Here is a 19,103-nt window from a genome sequence, read left to right as displayed (position 1 = left end):
GTCATTTAATTGTGCTCCCTTACTAACTGTGGTAAACATACGATCCCAACTTTGCTTTCTGACATTCTTTAAAATATTGTTCTGCCCTTAATCTTGTCTCGGTTACACATACCCAACTCCTCCAGCCTTTCCTTATATGACTTGCCTGCTGGACCTTCTGTCACCCTCATCACAGAATCCTCTGAACTTTTCCTCTTTGCTGACAATGTTCTTGCATTGTGGCACCTAGTGCGGAACACCATATTCCAACTGGGGACCAGCCAATGCTGAGAAAGAGGATACTATTCATTTACTCCGTATAGCATACCACTCACAGCCTTTACTATCAAACCAACATTGCCTCTTCACTGTCATCCCTGGGCAGAGGATGTTGTAAAGTGTACTTAAACTGAGAGAACATGGAGAGGTATTCTCAGATGAGTGTTCCACAACTGGGGAACTCCTCCTGTCGACCTATTAAACTTTGAGTCTGTAAGATACCCCTGTTTCAAGTAACCTACAGCTATACTTCAACTGGTGGGTCAGGACCCACAACTAAGTCAGACTAAGAGAAGGTAATGCTCACTGTTGGCACTAACATCCAAACACATGCATGGTAAAAAATTAAGAAGAGACCCCACCCCCCAATCATGAATGAGTGCCAGATCTGTGAAGACTGAACACTACTGTGCAACACATAATAAAGTCTAGGAGGACAGGGAGCTGCTATTATTAGACTAATGCTATGGTGGAAAGTTCGTCTCTTCTTAGAACATCTATATAACTATGCTAATACGAATGTGTACATTCAAATACTATCAGACCAATTACTGTTTAGTATTCCTAAGGTATTAATAAAACATGCCAAATAACCATTAATGATCAAATACAATCTTTCAATGTTCTTTTATTGCACAGGCCTGCTAAAAGTCAATTCTTTGAGAAAAATAAAACTTCCCGGAAAGCTTTTCGCTCATTTCATAGAAGCATCACAGTGCTGGATGACAAAGGCACACAGTCTTGAGCCAAATACACCTGTTGCTGCCTTTGAACTAAACCACTAAAATGAGATAATGAAAACTATACATATACGAAGTAATCTGAATTGTCTGCTAAAAAGACAGCATCCATATTTGTGCATTTCCCATTTATGTGATCTCTCATTAGGGAGTTACCAGTTGGGCTTGTCCAATTGCGAAAAGACACTGCAGCTTTGAAGCAACATGCACAAAGCAGCTGAATAATCAAAGGGGGTGAGTGGATAATTTCCTTCGTACAAGAGCTAGTATTTCAGCACACACAAATTTCTCCAAAATTGTAGTTTCCCTCCTTTAATGTTAAGCGCTAATACTTTACTCAGGCATTGCGTACATTTCTCCCCCAACATTTGAACAAAGATGACTTGATTGTTCAGCTTTGCTTTCTCACCTCAAATGTTTCTTAATTATCATTTATTTTTCTTGCTCACATAACTCTCAATTCTAGACTTGCTTCACTGTAAGATTCTATTTTCTGGTCCTCCTATTTCTGACCTTTGTCCTACTCTCAGTTCCTTTCTTCATTTGAATTGTTCTGAATATTCTCCCTTTTCCTCTTGTTTCGATTTACCACTAACTTTCTTGCTTTCAAGCATCTTCGTACCTCCACTCTCCCATTAACCTTCCTTCTTAAATCTATCCCTTTCCTCCGGAGGCCCACTTTATGTTCCTTCCCTTTTAAAAAAGCAACCCGTTGAAAATAATCATTTCCTAAGCGTCCCATGGTTACTCCTCCTTTCCCATCCTCTATTCCTTTCTCTTGTTCTATTCCTTATCTTGCAAGTCTATCATGGCTACGAGCCCAGAGCCAATGCTTATCTTTACTTTTCAAATTTTATGCATTGTCCAGATTTTAAGCGCTGGAAACAAACAAAACACCTTTTTTTAAAAATCAGGTTCTTTCCTATATCATGGTCCAAATAGAATTGTACAAGCAACATTCCTGCATTAGAAGGCGTTCCGGTCATCTTCAGTACACATGAAATGATCTTTACTCCTTTAAGTTTTTAGGAGCAGGGACGCGGACTTATAAAAAATATTGGGGGGGCCCGGGAAAGCTCATGAATAATAAATAAGCTCATGAATATGCAAATAAAGTGGCGCCGCCTCCTCGTGAGCGAATAGGGGAGAGCGTGCTGCGCCTATTAATCAGCTCCAAAGGAAATTGGGTGGAGCTTTTGCTCGGGAGGGAGGGCAGGAGGCATGCAGCCCGCCCCTCCCTGTGCATTTTGGGCTGGGGGAGGGGCGGCGATGGCGCTCTGCTGGAGGGGCGCCGGAGATTATTGGGGGGGCGGAGCCCCCCCAAACGAATTTTTGAGGGGGCTCGGGCCCCCTCAAGCCCCATGGAGTCGGCGCCTATGTTTAGGAGTACAGTAATAAGTCAACAGTTAGTAGTTTATACAGTGCATGATTGCCAGTTGAAATGCAATGAGCAAAGCTATGTGTCATTAAAGCGATGCTTTGTTCCAACAAAGGCATGAATATTCACATGAAGGGAATGCTGACCGATGAGACAAGTAAAGGACACCTACCTTTAACCAAGAGAGAGGAAGTACTTTGTGCAAATCAATTGTTTTTTTTGCTTGTTCAAATTTGGGAACACTGGGTTAGTTCCAGAGGTTCCCACCTTCCACTGGGGCAAGGAAATATTCAGATCCAAATCCATTTTATTTAAATACCGCTGAAGGGAAGCGCAGCCGACAGCCTCCTTTATGAGATAATCCTGTTTGATTTTTACAGAATTTGTTCCTTAGTTCTCCTACGTTATATTGCGTTTTGCAAAATTAAGAAATAATGCCAGAACACCAATATAAAGTGTGAGGCAAGTTGTGCTTCGGTATTGACGCATAAACAGATTTGACATGTGGGCCGAGATCACCATTATGTAAATAATAGCTACGGCATATAATAAATAGCAACAAACGCTACTAACGAAGAATGATGGGATCTCATCAAGTCATGCTACAATGCTACTTACCTGAAACTCTCTTGTAAGACTTGTTACTGTTTTTAGTGCCGTTTTGGTGTTTCTTGTCTATTGATGGAGCTATGATGCCTTTGCCATTCAAAATCTTTTCTGGCGATGGTGGCACCGATTTACATGTCAAAGCAGATTTAATTGGAGCGGATGTGGTAGATGAAGAGGCCGAGGAGGTGGAGCTGGTGGTAGTGGTTGCAGAGTTCATTTTAACATTGGCACCATCTGCCTTCACTAGGTTAGGAATTTTCTCTAGACTGACTACGGGAACAGGAACACTGAAACACCAAAGAAAAAGTCTTCAAGATGTGTTTTCTGCACCATGCGACATATAGTCTCTCAACTTCCTTCCATGCTTGGTTTCACATTACAGCCACTAACCCTGGAATTAACCTAAAAATGGCACATTTAGTTATACTGTTTATTAACATGTGCGCACACTATTTTCTTAAAGGCCAGTTCTAAACACAAAAATATAAGTGGTGGGATATGTATGTATTTTTAAAAACCTATGCGTACTTGTTTTTAAAATTGTTTTCTCTTTGATTATTATTATGCCTACTCTTGAAATAGTGTAAATTTATAAGGCTTACTGGCTGTATGGTGCAGGCCTCTATCACAGAGAATAAAGGTAAAGGTAAAGGGACCCCTGACCATTAGGTCTAGTCGTGACCGACTCTGGGGTTGCGGCGCTCATCTCACTTTATTGGCCGAGGGAGCTGGTGTACAGCTTCAGGGTCATGTGGCCAGCATGACTAAGCCGCTTCTGGCAAACCAGAGCAGCGCACAGAAATGCCGTTTACCTTCCCGCCGGAGCGGTACCTATTTATCTACTTGCACTTTTATGTGCTTTAGAACTGCTAGGTTGGCAGGAGCAGGGACCGAGCAACGGGAGCTCACCCGATTCGAACCGCCGACCTTCTGATCGGCAAGTCCTAGGCTTTGTGGTTTAACCCACAGCGCCACCCACGTCCCATCACAGGGAATAAAAGGAGTCAAAAGAATATTAACATCTTCAAATTTATCATCCAAACTAAAGTGTTTGATAGACAGAAGAGAAGTCTTAAAAGATTTTAATGGCATGCTTTTAAATATTGTCACAGCATTTAATAAATCTAACGGACCCTGAAATAGAGGACCAGAACGGAACCCCTGTGCGAAATGATCGCCACCTGTATTTCAGTTCCAAACTACTGCAAAATGTGGCACAAATTCAGACTCTCAGAATTGTAAGTCCCATGACTACAGAGACCTTTACTCTGTAGAAGACTATGTACACTGATCGTGTAATATTAACAGTGCTTCATTAATAAAAAAAAACAGTTTCCAGACACTGTGATGACAAATACATATTTTGAAGTGGAACTGGCAGAAGTATACAAAGCAAACAAGAAGGATCATTGCACTCAGCTTTATGTTCTCCCGGCTCCATTATAGTCTTGTTGCTTTATGATATTATCACCATACTTAATTTCACTTTCTGATCTTGGTCAAACTTAGAAGCAGTTTTCACACACAAGACTAAAAAGACATTCAGCTAATGTTGTTGATACAGGAGAAAAAAGAAAAGAGGAAACTGGCATTTCTAAAGATCTTCATTGGAGGCCATTCTTTGGGTGCCCCAGCCTTTACTGGTTAGGCCAGAAACCTCCTGCCCAGCCAATGGAAAACCATGGCAATAGACACTGGCATTGTGAATTATCTGTGTTGATTTCAGTGCCAAATTAAAACTAACTTATTTCGAAGACTTTATAACCAAGGTTTCTAGAAGGCTTTTCTGTTTTATAGTTATCTTGCTGGTATTTTACTTATTATTATTATTATTATTATTATTATTATTATTATTATTATTATTTAATGTATTTTATTTAGAGATGTGATTTAAGTACACTTATGTTAACCGCCTTGCACACTGCCCAGTGAAAAGGGAAAATACACTGAAACAGACCCAAACATTAAAAAACCCAGTGTACAGTTTAACCAATACAGATTTTACATCCACGTATGAGACTTGGTAAATGCACCGTAAGTCAAAATAGCCATGCATCATTAGGACATTGAGAAGATCTTTGACTGCCAAAAATATTTCACAATCAAAATTCTGGCCAGTACCTTTTGTAAAATTTCACATTAAAGTTAGGTTGTTGTAAGAAATGTTTAACCTGGTTGCTTTAAGAATTTGAAAAGGGCATTCAATTTTCCCCCTTTTAAAATACCAATTCCATTTTTGTTGTTGTTATTCTTGTTTTCAGTATAAATACAGAGATAGAGATGTAGTCATAGGCAGAACGATAGCATGAAGCTCCATGCCTCTCTTGTCTCATGCATCAATATGCTCTCCTTTGCCTTCAACCCATATTATCTTTCTCCATTTCACGATACGCTATTCTTTCATTCATGGAAGATTTTCTACATGCAGCATTTGTCCTGTGTTTACCAGTTTTTAAATTTCTCTACAGTTGGAAATGAGGGCTGTTGCTCCTTTAGTCACATGATGGGAGAATATTCGCTGTGTTCCAATCTGTGCAGAATTTTAAAGGAGCCCAACACAGAAAACTTAGCAGAAGTGCTGTCAGGCTATCACTGCATATGAGGCCCTATTCTATCATACCAACATGGTTAAACCAGCTCTGGCTGTGTTTTAGCATCCGTTGTTGGGCGCTGGAATTTAATTATAATGGAGTTACTTTCACAGCTAACTTACATCAGCAAAGTACATCTCTACAATAAACATGATGGCATATACTTCATGGGTAAGTGAATCATTCAGAACTTTACAGTGGTGCCCCGCAAGACGAATGCCTCGCAAGACGGAAAACCCGCTAGACGAAAGGGTTTTCCGTTTTGGAGGTGCTTCACAAAACGAATTTCCTATGGGCTTGCTTCGCAAGACGAAAATGTCTTGCGAGTTCCTGCGGGTTTTTTTCCTCCCCCCCCCTTTTTCTAAGCCGCTTATCTGCTTATCCGCTAAGCCAATAAGCCGCTAAAAGCCGCTAATAGCGCTAATCCGCTAAGCCGTCAATGGGCTTGCTTCACAAGACGAAAAAACCGCTAGACGAAGAGACTCGCGGAACGGATTAATTTCGTCTTGCGAGGCACCACTGTATTTTGCACAAGTGACAATGACTAAGTTTTGAAACTGGGCAACTTGCAAGAAGATGGGTCAAAGCCACAACTGATTCCATGAAGCAGGTCCTATCCCTTAAAAAAACCCCGTAAAACTGCAATCCAGTAAAGGGGGACAAAGAAGCCAGACATTAGGATGAGTAGAGATAGCCTAGTGATAAAGCTGTAGTTGAGAACATATGGGATTGGTGAAAAGGCACCCTAGCCAACTGGAATACAAGTAGGGATAGCTCAGTTGGTAGAGCACGAGATTCTTAATTCCAGCGTTGTGGGTTTGAGCCCCACACTGGGCAAAATATTCCTGCACTGCAGAGGATTGGTCTTTTGGTCCCTTCCAACTCTACAATTCTATGATTCTAAGTGCTGCTTTTCAGTAGATGCTACACAGAGGCTTGAAAAATTAATCTGGATCAACCTCTTAGTAAGTAGAAACAGGACTGTTTTCTCTGTTTTAAAATGAGTTTGAGTCTGTGGTTCCTATCTTTTGCCTATAAATGACAACTTTGGAATGGATATTGCCTGTTACCTATTGAGAATTCATACTCTTGATGTTATAATCCAAGAACAAAAAGTAGCAGACATTCCCCGAGGTATATAAAATAACTACTGGGATTAACTAATATTAATTTTTGCTTTTTGCTGTCGCCATGTTGTCATGGAGTGGGGTTCAGCCATTTTGATGTGATTCCTCCTATCCCCTCCTCAGGAAATGTCTTTTCCAAAGGAAGTCAGAATTCCTTATTAACTTGCAAAATCACAACCTCTTATTGGGTCATATACAACTAACTTTTACTCGGATTAGACCCACAGAATTTAATGGACCCAAGTTTGCTCTCACCAAATGTGGTCCAAAGGAAAGTCTCACATTAGAAACAGCACAATGGCAGCCGAGAAAATCAGTAACGTCCCTTTCTAATATTATGTCATTTTTAATTAAGAGCAAATGAACTAGCATACCCTCCAACATTTCTCCGATGAAAATAGGGATGGGCCATTCCATAAGGATAATTTTACTATTTATACCCCACACATTTTACTGTGTTTCCCCAATCACTCTGGGCAGCTTCCAACATATATAAAAACATAATAAAACATTAAGCATTTAAAAAAAAACTTCCCTATACAGGATTGCCTTCAGATGGCTTGGGGATCATATAACTCCACACCCTCCAACATTTATCCAATGAAAATAGGGATGTCCTAAGGAAAAGCGGGACATTCTGGGGTCCAATCAGAAATTGGGACAGCTTCTGTAAATCAGGGACATCCCTGGAAAATAGGGAAACTTGGAGGGTCTGAACTAGTGCATATCCAATCTAATTCTCGCAGATAAAGGAATCGTCATTTCTACTCGATATGCTACAATTACAATGCATTCAACTTTTGTCCCTTAGGAAAGAAAACTGTTCAGTAATGGGCCTTGTCAAATATTAAAAACTGCAATAAAGATACAACAGCCCATATCCTATCACACAAAGGCCTGGGGTTGCTCTTCTTCAGATCTTTCCAGGACAGAAATATCAAATGCAATATTGACAATTTTTTCCCCCTAGAGAAAGCCAGAGCAAGATATGGCAATATGCTGCCCTAGGCATAGAGGCTGTTCTAGATTATAAATTAAGGGAGGATCTATATACTGAAGACTGCCACAGGAATCCAGGACAAAGGAGACATGATGAAAAGGGTCACCACAGCTGTAAAAAATGACTCCTCGCTGAAGTCTTAGTTTTCCAGATCTCAGGAAGTGCAGGCCCTGTTAGAGAACCCGACAGTCATTTAGCAATGCCTGAGGTTTGTTTTGCAAGGGAGACTTCCTTCTGTACATGTGCAGAGACACTAGTATTCAAGCATGTTTTAACTCTTTTGGCATAAAGTGCTATTAAAAAGCAGCCCCAAAGGGCTGAAAAAACAGGTCCTCATTCAATAAAGGTAAAGGGACCCCTGACCATTAGGTCAAGTCACAGATGACTCTGGGGTTGCGGCGCTCATCTTGCTTTATTGGTCGAGGGAGCCGGCGTACAGCTTCCAGGTCATGTGGCCGGCATGACTAAGCCGCTCCTGGCAAACCAGAGCAGCGCACGGAAACGCCGTTTACCTTCCCGCCAGAGTGGTACCTATTTATCTACTTGCACTTTGACATGCTTTCGAACTGCTAGGTTGTCAGGAGCAGGGACCGAGCAACGGGAGCTCACCCCGTCGCGGGGATTTGAACCGCCGACCTTCTGATCGGCAAGTCCTAGGCTCTGTGGTTTTTGAAGATGACATTCCGTCGCATGCATGGAAGTCTGTTGCAGCAGCAGGGCTGGTTACAGTCCAGAATGACAGCACAAATATAACAATAAATGAAATAATTGACCGTTTGATGCCTTTGAATGGTACCCAGAAATCTACTGTATCTGCTTAAGAGCTGGCTGGGCCTGCTACTAAACAAACATATCCTATTAATATCAATGGAGCTGCAATATGAAATGACTGGGGTTTTTTTTTTTAGGTGTGCGCATATGCACATGTGTTAAGTACACCCACACCCCATAGGGCATAAATGGAGGTTTCCTGCTCTTGCGCCATGAATGAATTCCCATATGTAAATAATTCACAAGGAATTAGTCAAATATTACACCACAGGCAATTGGGCAGATACAACACACAAATCATGCAGAAACAGTATTATTCTTGTATACAGCTATTGTCTGGGATCCAAGTTCCAAATGGGGAATTCTATACTTCCAGCTGTGCTCCTGGAGCTCCTCCTACCAAGAGCAACACCTGGAATTTGGGGAAAATTTTGGAGCAACCATCAACATAGCACAAGGAACTAAGGAGAGGCTGGAAGGTAGTGGGTGTGCAAATTCAGGGTCCTAAGTGTGGCAGCACTTGCCCTCAACAACAGGAAGGCACCTGCAGTATTTGGCATTGAAGTACCTGCTTAAAACTCACCTGTTCACTCAGACTTTCTTTGAGGGATAATTCAACTATGTTGATAAATTCATTTGAGCTACTAATTTGCGCTGTCTTTGTTTTGTGGATATAATCTGATTGTTTATTTTATGTCATTTTGTGGTACACCACAAAAACAATATGTCCATCTTGTGATTTTCTATTTAAGAAACACACACACACACACACACACACACACACACACGCTAGAAGAGATCCATTATTCAGCCACATATTAAATTTCTGTGCCTGTTTTATAAGAAATATTGAGAAGAAAAAGGAGAAGAAGAAAAAACCCAACAGTTTTCCAGAACAGCAACTTACCAAGGTTTATCCCTTGATACTTTCGAAGAAAAGACCATGTGCTGTTTGCTAGTGGAGGTAATTAGATTGTCTTTGGGCGTTTTGAATGGCTTTGAGTTGTTATTGACAGGGTTATGGCCGCTGATACAGGATCTCGGTTTCATCTGTATAAATGATGCCCTGGAATTGCAGGGTGGAGAAGCCGGAGATGGGGAAGGCTTACACATTGAACCGTGTCTTCGTTCTAAAGCAGGGAGGGGAAAACCCAGAGACAATGAATAGGCAAGACAATGGCAGCTAGGTAAGAAAGAAAAAAGAAACCCAAGCAGTATAGAAACCATTAGCCCAAAGCATCCCGAATAAAACTGATTTGCTATTAAAACATTATTTATACTATAATATATATTATAATATATAGATGGCCCAAATAGAAATGGAGTACAGTGCCACATTGTGTGCTTGGTGAATCAATGCTAATGGTTATTGCTGAGCTGGCACTGAAACACAGTCCTTGGAAAAGCCAAATGGAAACCAAGTGGGACTCTTATGTCTGATGAGTGGGCTGGTTTGCAGGTATCTTCGGCCTAGATACAAGCTGTATGGATAATAAATAGAATTTTCCTTATGCATACTCAAAACATATCAGCACCTCTTCATTCTGTGCTATTCAGCTTAATAGGGTGGCTGAATAATTACACAACAAAGCTACATTTCTCTCGCAAAAATAATTCCCAACATTCCCTCCCCTCCAAGTCTTGTTTGTAGACTTGTAATTAAGAATAGAGAAATGTTGAGACTAGGGCAAATAATTTTAGACGTGGTGGCAATTCCCATGATCTTAATGGCACATTTGTAAAATAAAAAGAGTACCGTCAAGGAAATGGCTGCTGCACATATATGTCATCATGTGATCCCATGCTTGAGCAGCAGAAAATAAAAGTAACTGGCTCACAGATCAGTTACAATCTTTGAAACAGTCCTAAACTTTTTGTCCTGACTTCCTGTGCCTGTTAGCAAACACAAAATGATGTACTATGATATGCAAAACCTCAAATTTCAGCCTTTTCATTTGCTCATGATTTGATCTGCAGTAACAGTTTGCACATACTCGTTCTCCTTAGGGACCATTAATTACCACATTTATAGGAAATGCCAGGTCCTATCTTTGCAACGGGGGAAAAATTGAACTAAGAACTGAATCTGAATTAACTGCCTAAGTGTTTATACTGATCAGTATTTAACTATTTATATTAACGGTCATAATCAATTAAAAACAAAAGGGCAAGAAAGACAACATTAATTCCTTCTTCAATCCTTCAGAAAAATTAAAGTGAGAAGCCCATGGACCTTAAAGGTCACATTCTGTCCGACCAATACAAGGGGAAAGGCGCTCAGTGTGTCCGAATCAAGGGCCTCTCTTAAGAATGCACTCTCTTCCATTCCTCAGCACGTGAACATATCAAATGTCTAAGCTGATCTCACTGGCTGTACAGTCTCATGCATGCAAAAGCCAAGACCTCGTTATACGTTTAATTCACATACACCAATGTTAAAACTGTGTGGATTAGCTTTATGTCAATAGATTATGAAGTTGGATAATCGATCTTTAATAGCAACATGATCTCAACCGCTCAAAAATGCTCAGTGCTTACTAGAGCTCTTAAAAAGAACACAAGCCAAGTATCACAAGTAACGTTGCAAACATTAAAGAGATAAGAAAACAGGAATGTGTGAGAAGAACAATGCCTAGAAGAATGAATATTTATGCCTTTACATTATCAAAATCTAGCATATCAGATTGTGTTTATTCATGCTACAGTCTTTAGCCAATAACTTGTGCATATGCCGGAAGAAAGTTTTGTCATTCCTGTTTATTATCCAAGGTTGTTTATTTTTATTGAATTTTGAATTTTGTGATTACCCAAGTCACCATATGCTACAGTGGTCAGTTATTCAGAGAAAAACACAAAAAGGTGAGAGCCAAGAACCCCAAATTATTACTATGCTTTCATATTTCCCCCCAGCCTTACAGATTAATCGCTGATTGGAGTGAAACAAATCATTATCATCTCAGGCTAAAGAATCATATGAAAAGCCCTAGGAACAACAAATGCAAAAAGGCAGGAAATGAAGTAAATTTCAGTTGCACAGCCACAGGATGCTAAGTCAGCGGCAGAAGAGTAGAAATGAGTTACTAAAGAAAAATCTATAAAAGGAACTTGGTGGGCTAAGAATTCAAACATTTCAACCCCATTTCTGCTGATTAAAGCATTCTTCCTTACTGGACCAACCATAAAAGGACTGCTGAGCCCCTTTTCGGTGCTTTTTAAAAAAACTTTTTTTAGATATGCTTCCACTGCCAAAGCAATCAAGCCAGTGTTCCCCCCCCACCATCAGATCATGTGTGGTTGATTAAATGTAGCGTCTTCTTTTTTTAATTAAAAAAAAAATATTTATTAAGAGTTTAAAGATTACAAAAAGAAAGAAAAAGAATTAAACAAATCAACATAATAAAATAGAAAAACAGAAACAAAAACACTACATAAAACATTGAATTAACAAAACAAAACAAAAACAATTAAAAACACTTCCAATATTTTCAATCTTAACTTTCATTCACTTGTTTCATTGACTTCCTCACGCCTCCCTTTTTGTATTCCACTTCAATTAACTGTTTCAGCAATTCCTTTCCATCTTCATCTAATTTCTGTCCTGTAATTAATCTTAACATATTCTAACCTTGTTTTTTCCCTTTAATACATTAACAATCTATCTGTACCTAGTTCCTTATAACATTTCTGCCAAAGCCATATAACTTCATCCCACCATTTTTCTATAGCTCATTAATTTTACAATATTTCTGTAGATAATCTTTAAATTTTTTCCAATCTTCTTCCACCGACTCTTCTCCCTGGTCTCGGATTCTGCCAGTCATTTCCGCCAATTCCATATAGTCCATAAATGTAGCGTCTTCATCGCCAACAACATTCTGTTGCAAATAATCATAGCTCCATCAGGGCAAGAGTTCTCCCATGCAATGATGGTGGGCAGTAAAAACACCAGCATAATATGGCAAATTTGATAGTATCAGCCTTGCTGCCTAGTCAATGGGATAAGTTAGGATAATAAGAGAGCTTAGAATTCCTCCACTGATATTCTGTCTTTTTAAAACCCCCTGTATTTTTTTTAAAGCTCTCTATAAAATATAAGACTTGGACTAGGCAGTGATATGATGTCATTATGTTCATTGCATGATCCCTGATTGGCATGGACTATGCCATGACTATCAGCATGGACTAACCCCTTCATGGATCACTGCTTTGCCGTGGCGAAGGGGCTTGAATAACTCAGAGAAGCTAGGAGCTATGCCGTGCAGGGCCACCCAAGATGGACAGGTCATAGTGGAGAGTTTTGACCAAACGTGATCCACCTGGAGCAGGAACCGGCAAGCCACTCCAGTATCCCTGCCAAGAAAATTCCATGGACAATTGGTGCTGGAGGAGACTCTTGAGAGTCCCATGGACTGCAAGAAGATCAAACGTATCCATTCTTAAGGAAATCAGCCCTGAGCGCTCACTGGAAGGACAGATCCTGAAGCTGAGGCTGGCCACCTCATGAGAAGAGAAGACTCCCTGGAAAAGACCCTGATGCTGGGAAAGATGGAGGGCACAAGGAGAAGGGGACGACAGAGGACCAGATGGTTGGACAGTGTTCTCGAAGCTACAAACATGAGTCTGACCAAACTGCGGGAGGTAGTGGAAGATAGGAGTGCCTGGCGTGCTCTGGTCCATGGGGTCACAAAGAGTCGGACACGACTAAACGACTAAACAACAACAACATGCCATGAAGAAGCCCTTTAAAATGAGACAGCAGCAGTAATTCAACAAATAAATGTTGCAAATAGGGTGCAAAAAATGCACGAAGTAACTGAAGGGAAGGTGTGCAGTTTGCCAGATTCTTCCAACTTACTGAAAGGGCACTTTTTACATTGAAAAATGAGCCTCATGAAAATACAGCATAGCGTTATATGAAACCCTGCAGGTCACCACGGCCTTCCCAACATTTAAGTGCTCACAGAGTGCCAGATATGGGGACATAACTCTGTGGGCAGACAAAACACTGGGAGCAAAAGAAGAACGGAGGCAACAAAAATTTTACTTGTGTCAGGCAGGCTTACTGAGATAGAGCTCAAGATCCCCAGTGAAAACTGGAAAATCAGGCCACCACCCAGCTAGAAAGCTACTTATCAATGTTAGCTTACAAAATTGAAAACCAGAGACTCAGAGCAAGGTACACTCATTTACAATGGTGTTAATGTGCTACTGCAATGTACTTCCTGTTAATATCGCAAAACTATAGACTGACACACTTCATTCGGAATTTCCATTAAGCATGCAACCAAACTGATTTTGTACAGGCAATACCCGTCATAAGTCAACAACTTTGTAGGTTACTATCTTAGTAAGTGATATGACGTATGCTTCCAGTTTAAAAGGTCTAAACATTAAACCAAGTGCCAAGCATATTTTAATACAAAAAAGCATACTCTTGTAATGAGCCAAATAACTCGAGTTATTGGGGAGATTAGGGATAACAGGCAGTTACTTCACAGCCAATCGCCATAAACACCTTGCTAAACACTTTCATTTTCCTTGTGACAAAGTCTAGCACACACTGTTGTCCATTAAATTAAATAACAGAAAGGAAGGAAGGAAGAGGGAAAGTCTGCTAACAAATTTGAGCGTTGTAGGAGTGGTAGAAAATATCCAAAGAAAAATGTATAACCTGAGAGAGTTGGATAAACATAGTTTCAAGTTTGGTTGAAAACAATCTTCAAACTGAATCCACTCCAATTGTATTTGCACTGTTGAAAAGGAAATGGCAGAGAGTTTAGCTGTGGCTCTTCGTGTAAACTGACAAAGGAAACAGACTGCCAGGTCGAAGAAGAGTACTGATGTTTTTGATTTAAAAAAAAGCAATTTAAGAAACTTGTTAACTCCAGAGACATTACTGGAAAACAATCAGCTGAAATACCCACCCAGTTGCACTATTCCTGTATTGGTTACACACATTGTCTTCCAACATAAAACAGCTAAAAACTCCTCATTTCTGCTGGGGAGGGGGAAATCAGCAAGAAGACACAGTATACAAAACAGCTTGCTAGAAGAAATTGTAAACTAAAAGGACTTACACCGAGGCCCAGTCTGCCAAGTTAATCCAATTCTAGGGCGACTGTAAACAACTTGTACTGCTGGAACATGAAATGATTCACGTTACGGACACTGTCAGAGAATGACAGCAATATGATTAAGTATTCTGCAAAGGCTGGAAACGAGGCAGACGACTGCTCCAGTAAGCAGCACACTTGCAGTCGCCAACTGTTTTGACTACAGACACAAAACACCATCCCTAACCAGGTTTCACACCCTACCAGTTAGACAATATAACTTTTTAAACAGCTTAAAAAAGAGAAAGACAACTACCATGCATTATAAAAGAAAAATGTTCTGCACATTAATAAAGTTTTGTTGGTGGCAAATCTCACGGTGACCAAGTAGGGATGGCAGTAAACTTACCCCCCAATTACCATGGCCTTTTGCATTTTGAAAACACAGCTCAGGACTACCACACAATTAGGTACCACCTGTGTACAATGTGGCTTAGCATTGGCCGGCAACTCTGTTCACACGAAGACAGCTATCTTGTCTGTTGTTCAATCAGTCAAGAGACCATCATGTCTTTTTCTACTGTCAAAAGTTTATTCACTGCTCAGTGTTTCTCAAGCTTGAGTGACCAGCTGTTGTTGGGCTACAACTCCCATTGTCACTGACCACTGGTCCTGCTAGATAGGGATGATGGGAGTTGTGGTCCAACAACAGCAGGGGGCCCAAGTTTGAGAAACACTGTGCTACATGCCGATGAGGAGGCATACTCACAACAACTATTTCATTTGCTGCACAAACATACGAAACTGTCTTATATGGTGTAAGATTATTGGTCCAGCTATTCCTGGACTTCAATTTCCATAATTCCTGAACAATGGCCATGTTGGCTGAGGCTGATGGGAGTCCAAAAACACCTGTAAGGCCACAAGTTACTTGCCCCTGCTACTATTGTGACTGGCACCAGCTCTTCAAGGTCTCAAGGAGAGGTTTCCCCCCACCTTATTACCCAAGTTTCATTTATACTGAATTAATCTATAATATTTTGCATGCAAAATATGTGCTCTACCCACTGAAATATGGTTACTCTATAGAATCAAAATCCAGCCAAATAACCCATTTGTGCGTTTTATGTAAACAGAGGAGTGTCATCATGTATTCTAAAAAACCAATATATTACAAATGTTGACTAGTCATTTATACCAATAAAACCTGGTTCTGTTTTAACAGTGATCATATCTAGGGTTGGGGAATAGATGAGTGACCCCAAACTCTGAAAGCAAAGCCATGTTCCCAACAGTCCAAAGCACGCTCAAATGTTTCTGCGCATGCACTGTGGGGTTTTTTTGTGAGGCATGCATGGAGCTTCACAAACCACCGTTTGATTCCCCACTTTAATAGTCAATTAGAAGAAGCAGAGTCTATTAGCTGAATACAGGCAACTTTCCCCTTCATTCCCACTTGATGAATTTCTACCTCCCACATACCTTTCTCCTAAATATTTTGCCAAAGCTCCAATTCGAACTTAACTGCTACTTTTAACAAAAAGCATAAGAATGTGAAAAGCTACTTTAACCCAACCCCCTCAAAGTAAGTTGCAGTACTGCTTTCAACAGAAGCAAAAGTTCTCAATATGTGGCGGTGTCAGTAGCTGCTCTTTGTAGCTTATGGTTACAACACGTCCCCGTTTCCCGGGGACAGTCCCTGGATTTACAAATCTGTCCCCGGACAAAATCTGTCCCCGGATTTCATTTAACGTCCCCGGATTTATATTTTAAGTGTTGTAGATTTATTAGTAGGGAATGAATGTTGCATGATTGGTTCAACGGCACAAGACACATCATATGGGGACTTCCGGTGAGGCAAAATGGTGGACGCCACGGCAGCAAGCAGCTCCTGAAGCCAGCCAGAGCCAACTGCTCTACCAGGCTAGCTCCAACCTTGCTGCACTGCCGCTGCTGCTGTAGCTGAGGAGAGTTAGGAAAGCACCAGGAGGGCAAGGACACCTGGCCGAGCCCAGGCCCAACCTGAGCCTACTCCACAGCTGCTAGCGCTCCAAGAGAGCAGGCCCAGAGGAAGGCTGCGCAACAGAGGAGACTACAGAAGAGAAGGTATTAAAAATATTTTTTTTAAAAAAAATTAAGAAGTAATAACTCCCCCCCCAAAAAAAAGGGTCCCCGGATTCTTTGAAAAAAATCTGGTAACCTTACTGTAGCTTGCTTTGTAATTATATGACAACGGAAACTACAGAAATGGCTTGAGACTGAAGGGTTGAAATTAAGGGGTGGCATCTGACAAAATCATATGCAGAACAGACCCACTGAAACCACCCTCCTTCCCAAAGCCTAGTTGGTGCTTTCCCAGCTTTGGGAAGGAGATGGGAGGGCCTAGGACGCTGCCAGAGCCTCGTACCTCCTTTTCAAAGACTGACACTTCGCTTAGGTGGCTTTGGGAAAGCAGCACAAGGACTGGGGTGGGTGTGTCAAATTCTGGCCTTGCTCCCTCCCCCCCCCCCCCACGAATGCACAACAAGGCAGCATGTGACCTGCAGGTTCCATGTTGATCTAAAAAAGTTGGGTCGCCCTGCTCCAAATCACCTTCAAAAAGTATGGAATAAGCATAGCCAGGAGGACAAGCTTGGAAAGGAGGAGTTTGTATGGACAGGGAGCAGCAAGCAGGGCAAGGGTTAAGCACCACCTTCTCCCACAGATTCTCCCCGTCATATCACCTACATTATTCAGCAGACACATGGCAAAGGAACACGACCTGCCAAGGTAATATTCAGTCCCTTACTCAGCTTCCTCCAGACAATTGTGTGCCAGCCTGCAGACACACAAACAAGCAACCAAATCAGCCCAGAAATCCCCTGACCGTATTTGTTACTCATCGCCGATGAAACTCCGGTTGCACCTCACAAGTGGGCACTGCCAACTAACTACAGAAAGAGAGCCTGTGCTTATCTCTAATTTGGTGAAATAAAATAAACAGGGCTCTAGAGAATATTAAAGTAATTCCAGGCGGAAGGAGGACACCAGCCTGCAACAGTCACACTTGTAACAGGAAAAAACAAACCCTTGAATAACAACTAATTATACATTAAATGTGCATTGCTCCTCTTGGGAAAGCCATCAGGTGATTATCAAGTGTGGAACAATAGATCTATTATTGGATATATTTTTGTTCACGTATGACATGTTATGAGATAAATTTGCTTCAAATCTTATTCAGTTTAGGGAGGGGGCAAGGAGGAGAGTGAGGAAAGCTGAAATCTGTTTCTACACCTTACCAAGCAACACTGTCAGATGAGATTCATACAATTCTGGAAAGTTTGCTCTCATTTGCTCTGCTACTTGCTGCGGTGTTCGTGAACCAAGAAAGGCAACAGTGCAGGTTAAAATTTGAATCCAATTTTAAAAGTGTTCTAGGATACCAGTTAATTTGCGGGCTAAACTTCCAAGTGGGATGGCAAGAATTAGACCTGCAGAAATGAAAGCATTTGACTGCAGCTTTCTACTGTTAAAGCCTCCTTCAGATCCCAGAAGAGGCCAATAGTTGCAAGGCCAAATATGAAGTGATATGATCTCCCTCTGCTGGCTATGTATATGCAAGCAGCTGAGAAGCTATGAAAATCTGAGTGTTCCAATAGAACGCATTTCACATGACAGAAAAAAAACTAAATTAAGTTATTGCCACATTTGGCAATTAAATAGCCTTTTCCTCCTGTTCCGGTGCTGAAATTCCTGAATAAACCCACAAGCTGTGCAAAAATAAAAAACTGAATGTAACAGTGGTCAGAGTTCCTCAGCTATGGCGTGAATAATTTCAATCCACACACTGTCTTGCAGGCACACATATTTGAAAAGATGTTCCCCAGCCTCACCACTCCCCTCATATCTCTAGCATGCTATACAACTTTCTTAAAAGAAAAGAAAAATAGCTGAAAGGCGTGAAAGGAAGACATCCCATGCTGGACACCAGCATCATCCCAAGGTGTCTGATGAAAGATTCAGCCACAACATAATAGCAAGCAAACAACTGTGAGAGATTTACAGCCATACCTATATGGCCTATGATTTGAAGAAGCACCTTAACATTGTGCGTTTTGAATTTCTTCCCCCATTCTAAAAAAAAATATCTAACTCTTATCTACACCTCATTCCTAGATCTCTTGACGAGATAAAGGTAAAGGTAAAGGGACCCCTGACCATTAGGCCCAGTCGTGACCGACTCTGGGGTTGTGGCGCTCATCTCGCTTTACTGGCCGAGGGAGCTGGCGTACAGCTTCCGGGTCATGTGGCCAGCATGACTAAGCCGCTTCTGGCGAACCAGAGCAATGCATGGAAACACTGTTTACCTTCCCGCCCGAGCGGTACCTATTTATCTACTTGCACTTTGACGTGCTTTTGAACTGCTAGGTTGGCAGGAGCAGGGACTGAGCAACGGGAGCGCACCCCGTCGCAGGGATTTGAACTGCCGACCTTCTGATCGGCACGTCCTAGGCTCTGTGGTTTAACCCACAGTGCCTCCCACGTCCCGTTGAGAAGATAGCAAGTTACAAAATATTGTGGTGGTTTACTGTAC

The 19,103-nt window shown here is 41.3% G+C and overlaps 1 protein-coding gene across 6 annotated transcripts in view; it reads right to left on the bottom strand.

The window, feature by feature from the left end:
- Positions 1–19,103, bottom strand: part of ATXN7L1 (ataxin 7 like 1) — a 77,565-nt gene that overhangs the window by 16,808 nt on the left and 41,654 nt on the right. For 5 of the 6 annotated variants that reach the window (XM_081878470.1, XM_081878471.1, XM_081878469.1 and 2 more), the window contains 2 exons: positions 9,382–9,604; positions 2,995–3,272 (listed from right to left, as the gene is read on the bottom strand). In XM_081878470.1, the coding sequence (XP_081734596.1) occupies positions 2,995–3,272; positions 9,382–9,604 (501 nt within the window). Of the gene's footprint in view, positions 1–2,994; positions 3,273–9,381; positions 9,605–14,551; positions 14,648–19,103 lie in introns of those variants that run through there. The other variant, XM_081878474.1, reaches the window with a different exon arrangement.

This window comes from Podarcis erhardii (genome assembly GCF_964252035.2).
Source record: "Podarcis erhardii genome assembly, chromosome: 10".
Classification (NCBI taxonomy): Eukaryota; Metazoa; Chordata; class Lepidosauria; order Squamata; family Lacertidae; genus Podarcis; species Podarcis erhardii.
The sequence above is the reverse complement of the archived record's forward strand: the minus strand, read 5'-3'. Positions and strand labels throughout refer to the sequence as shown.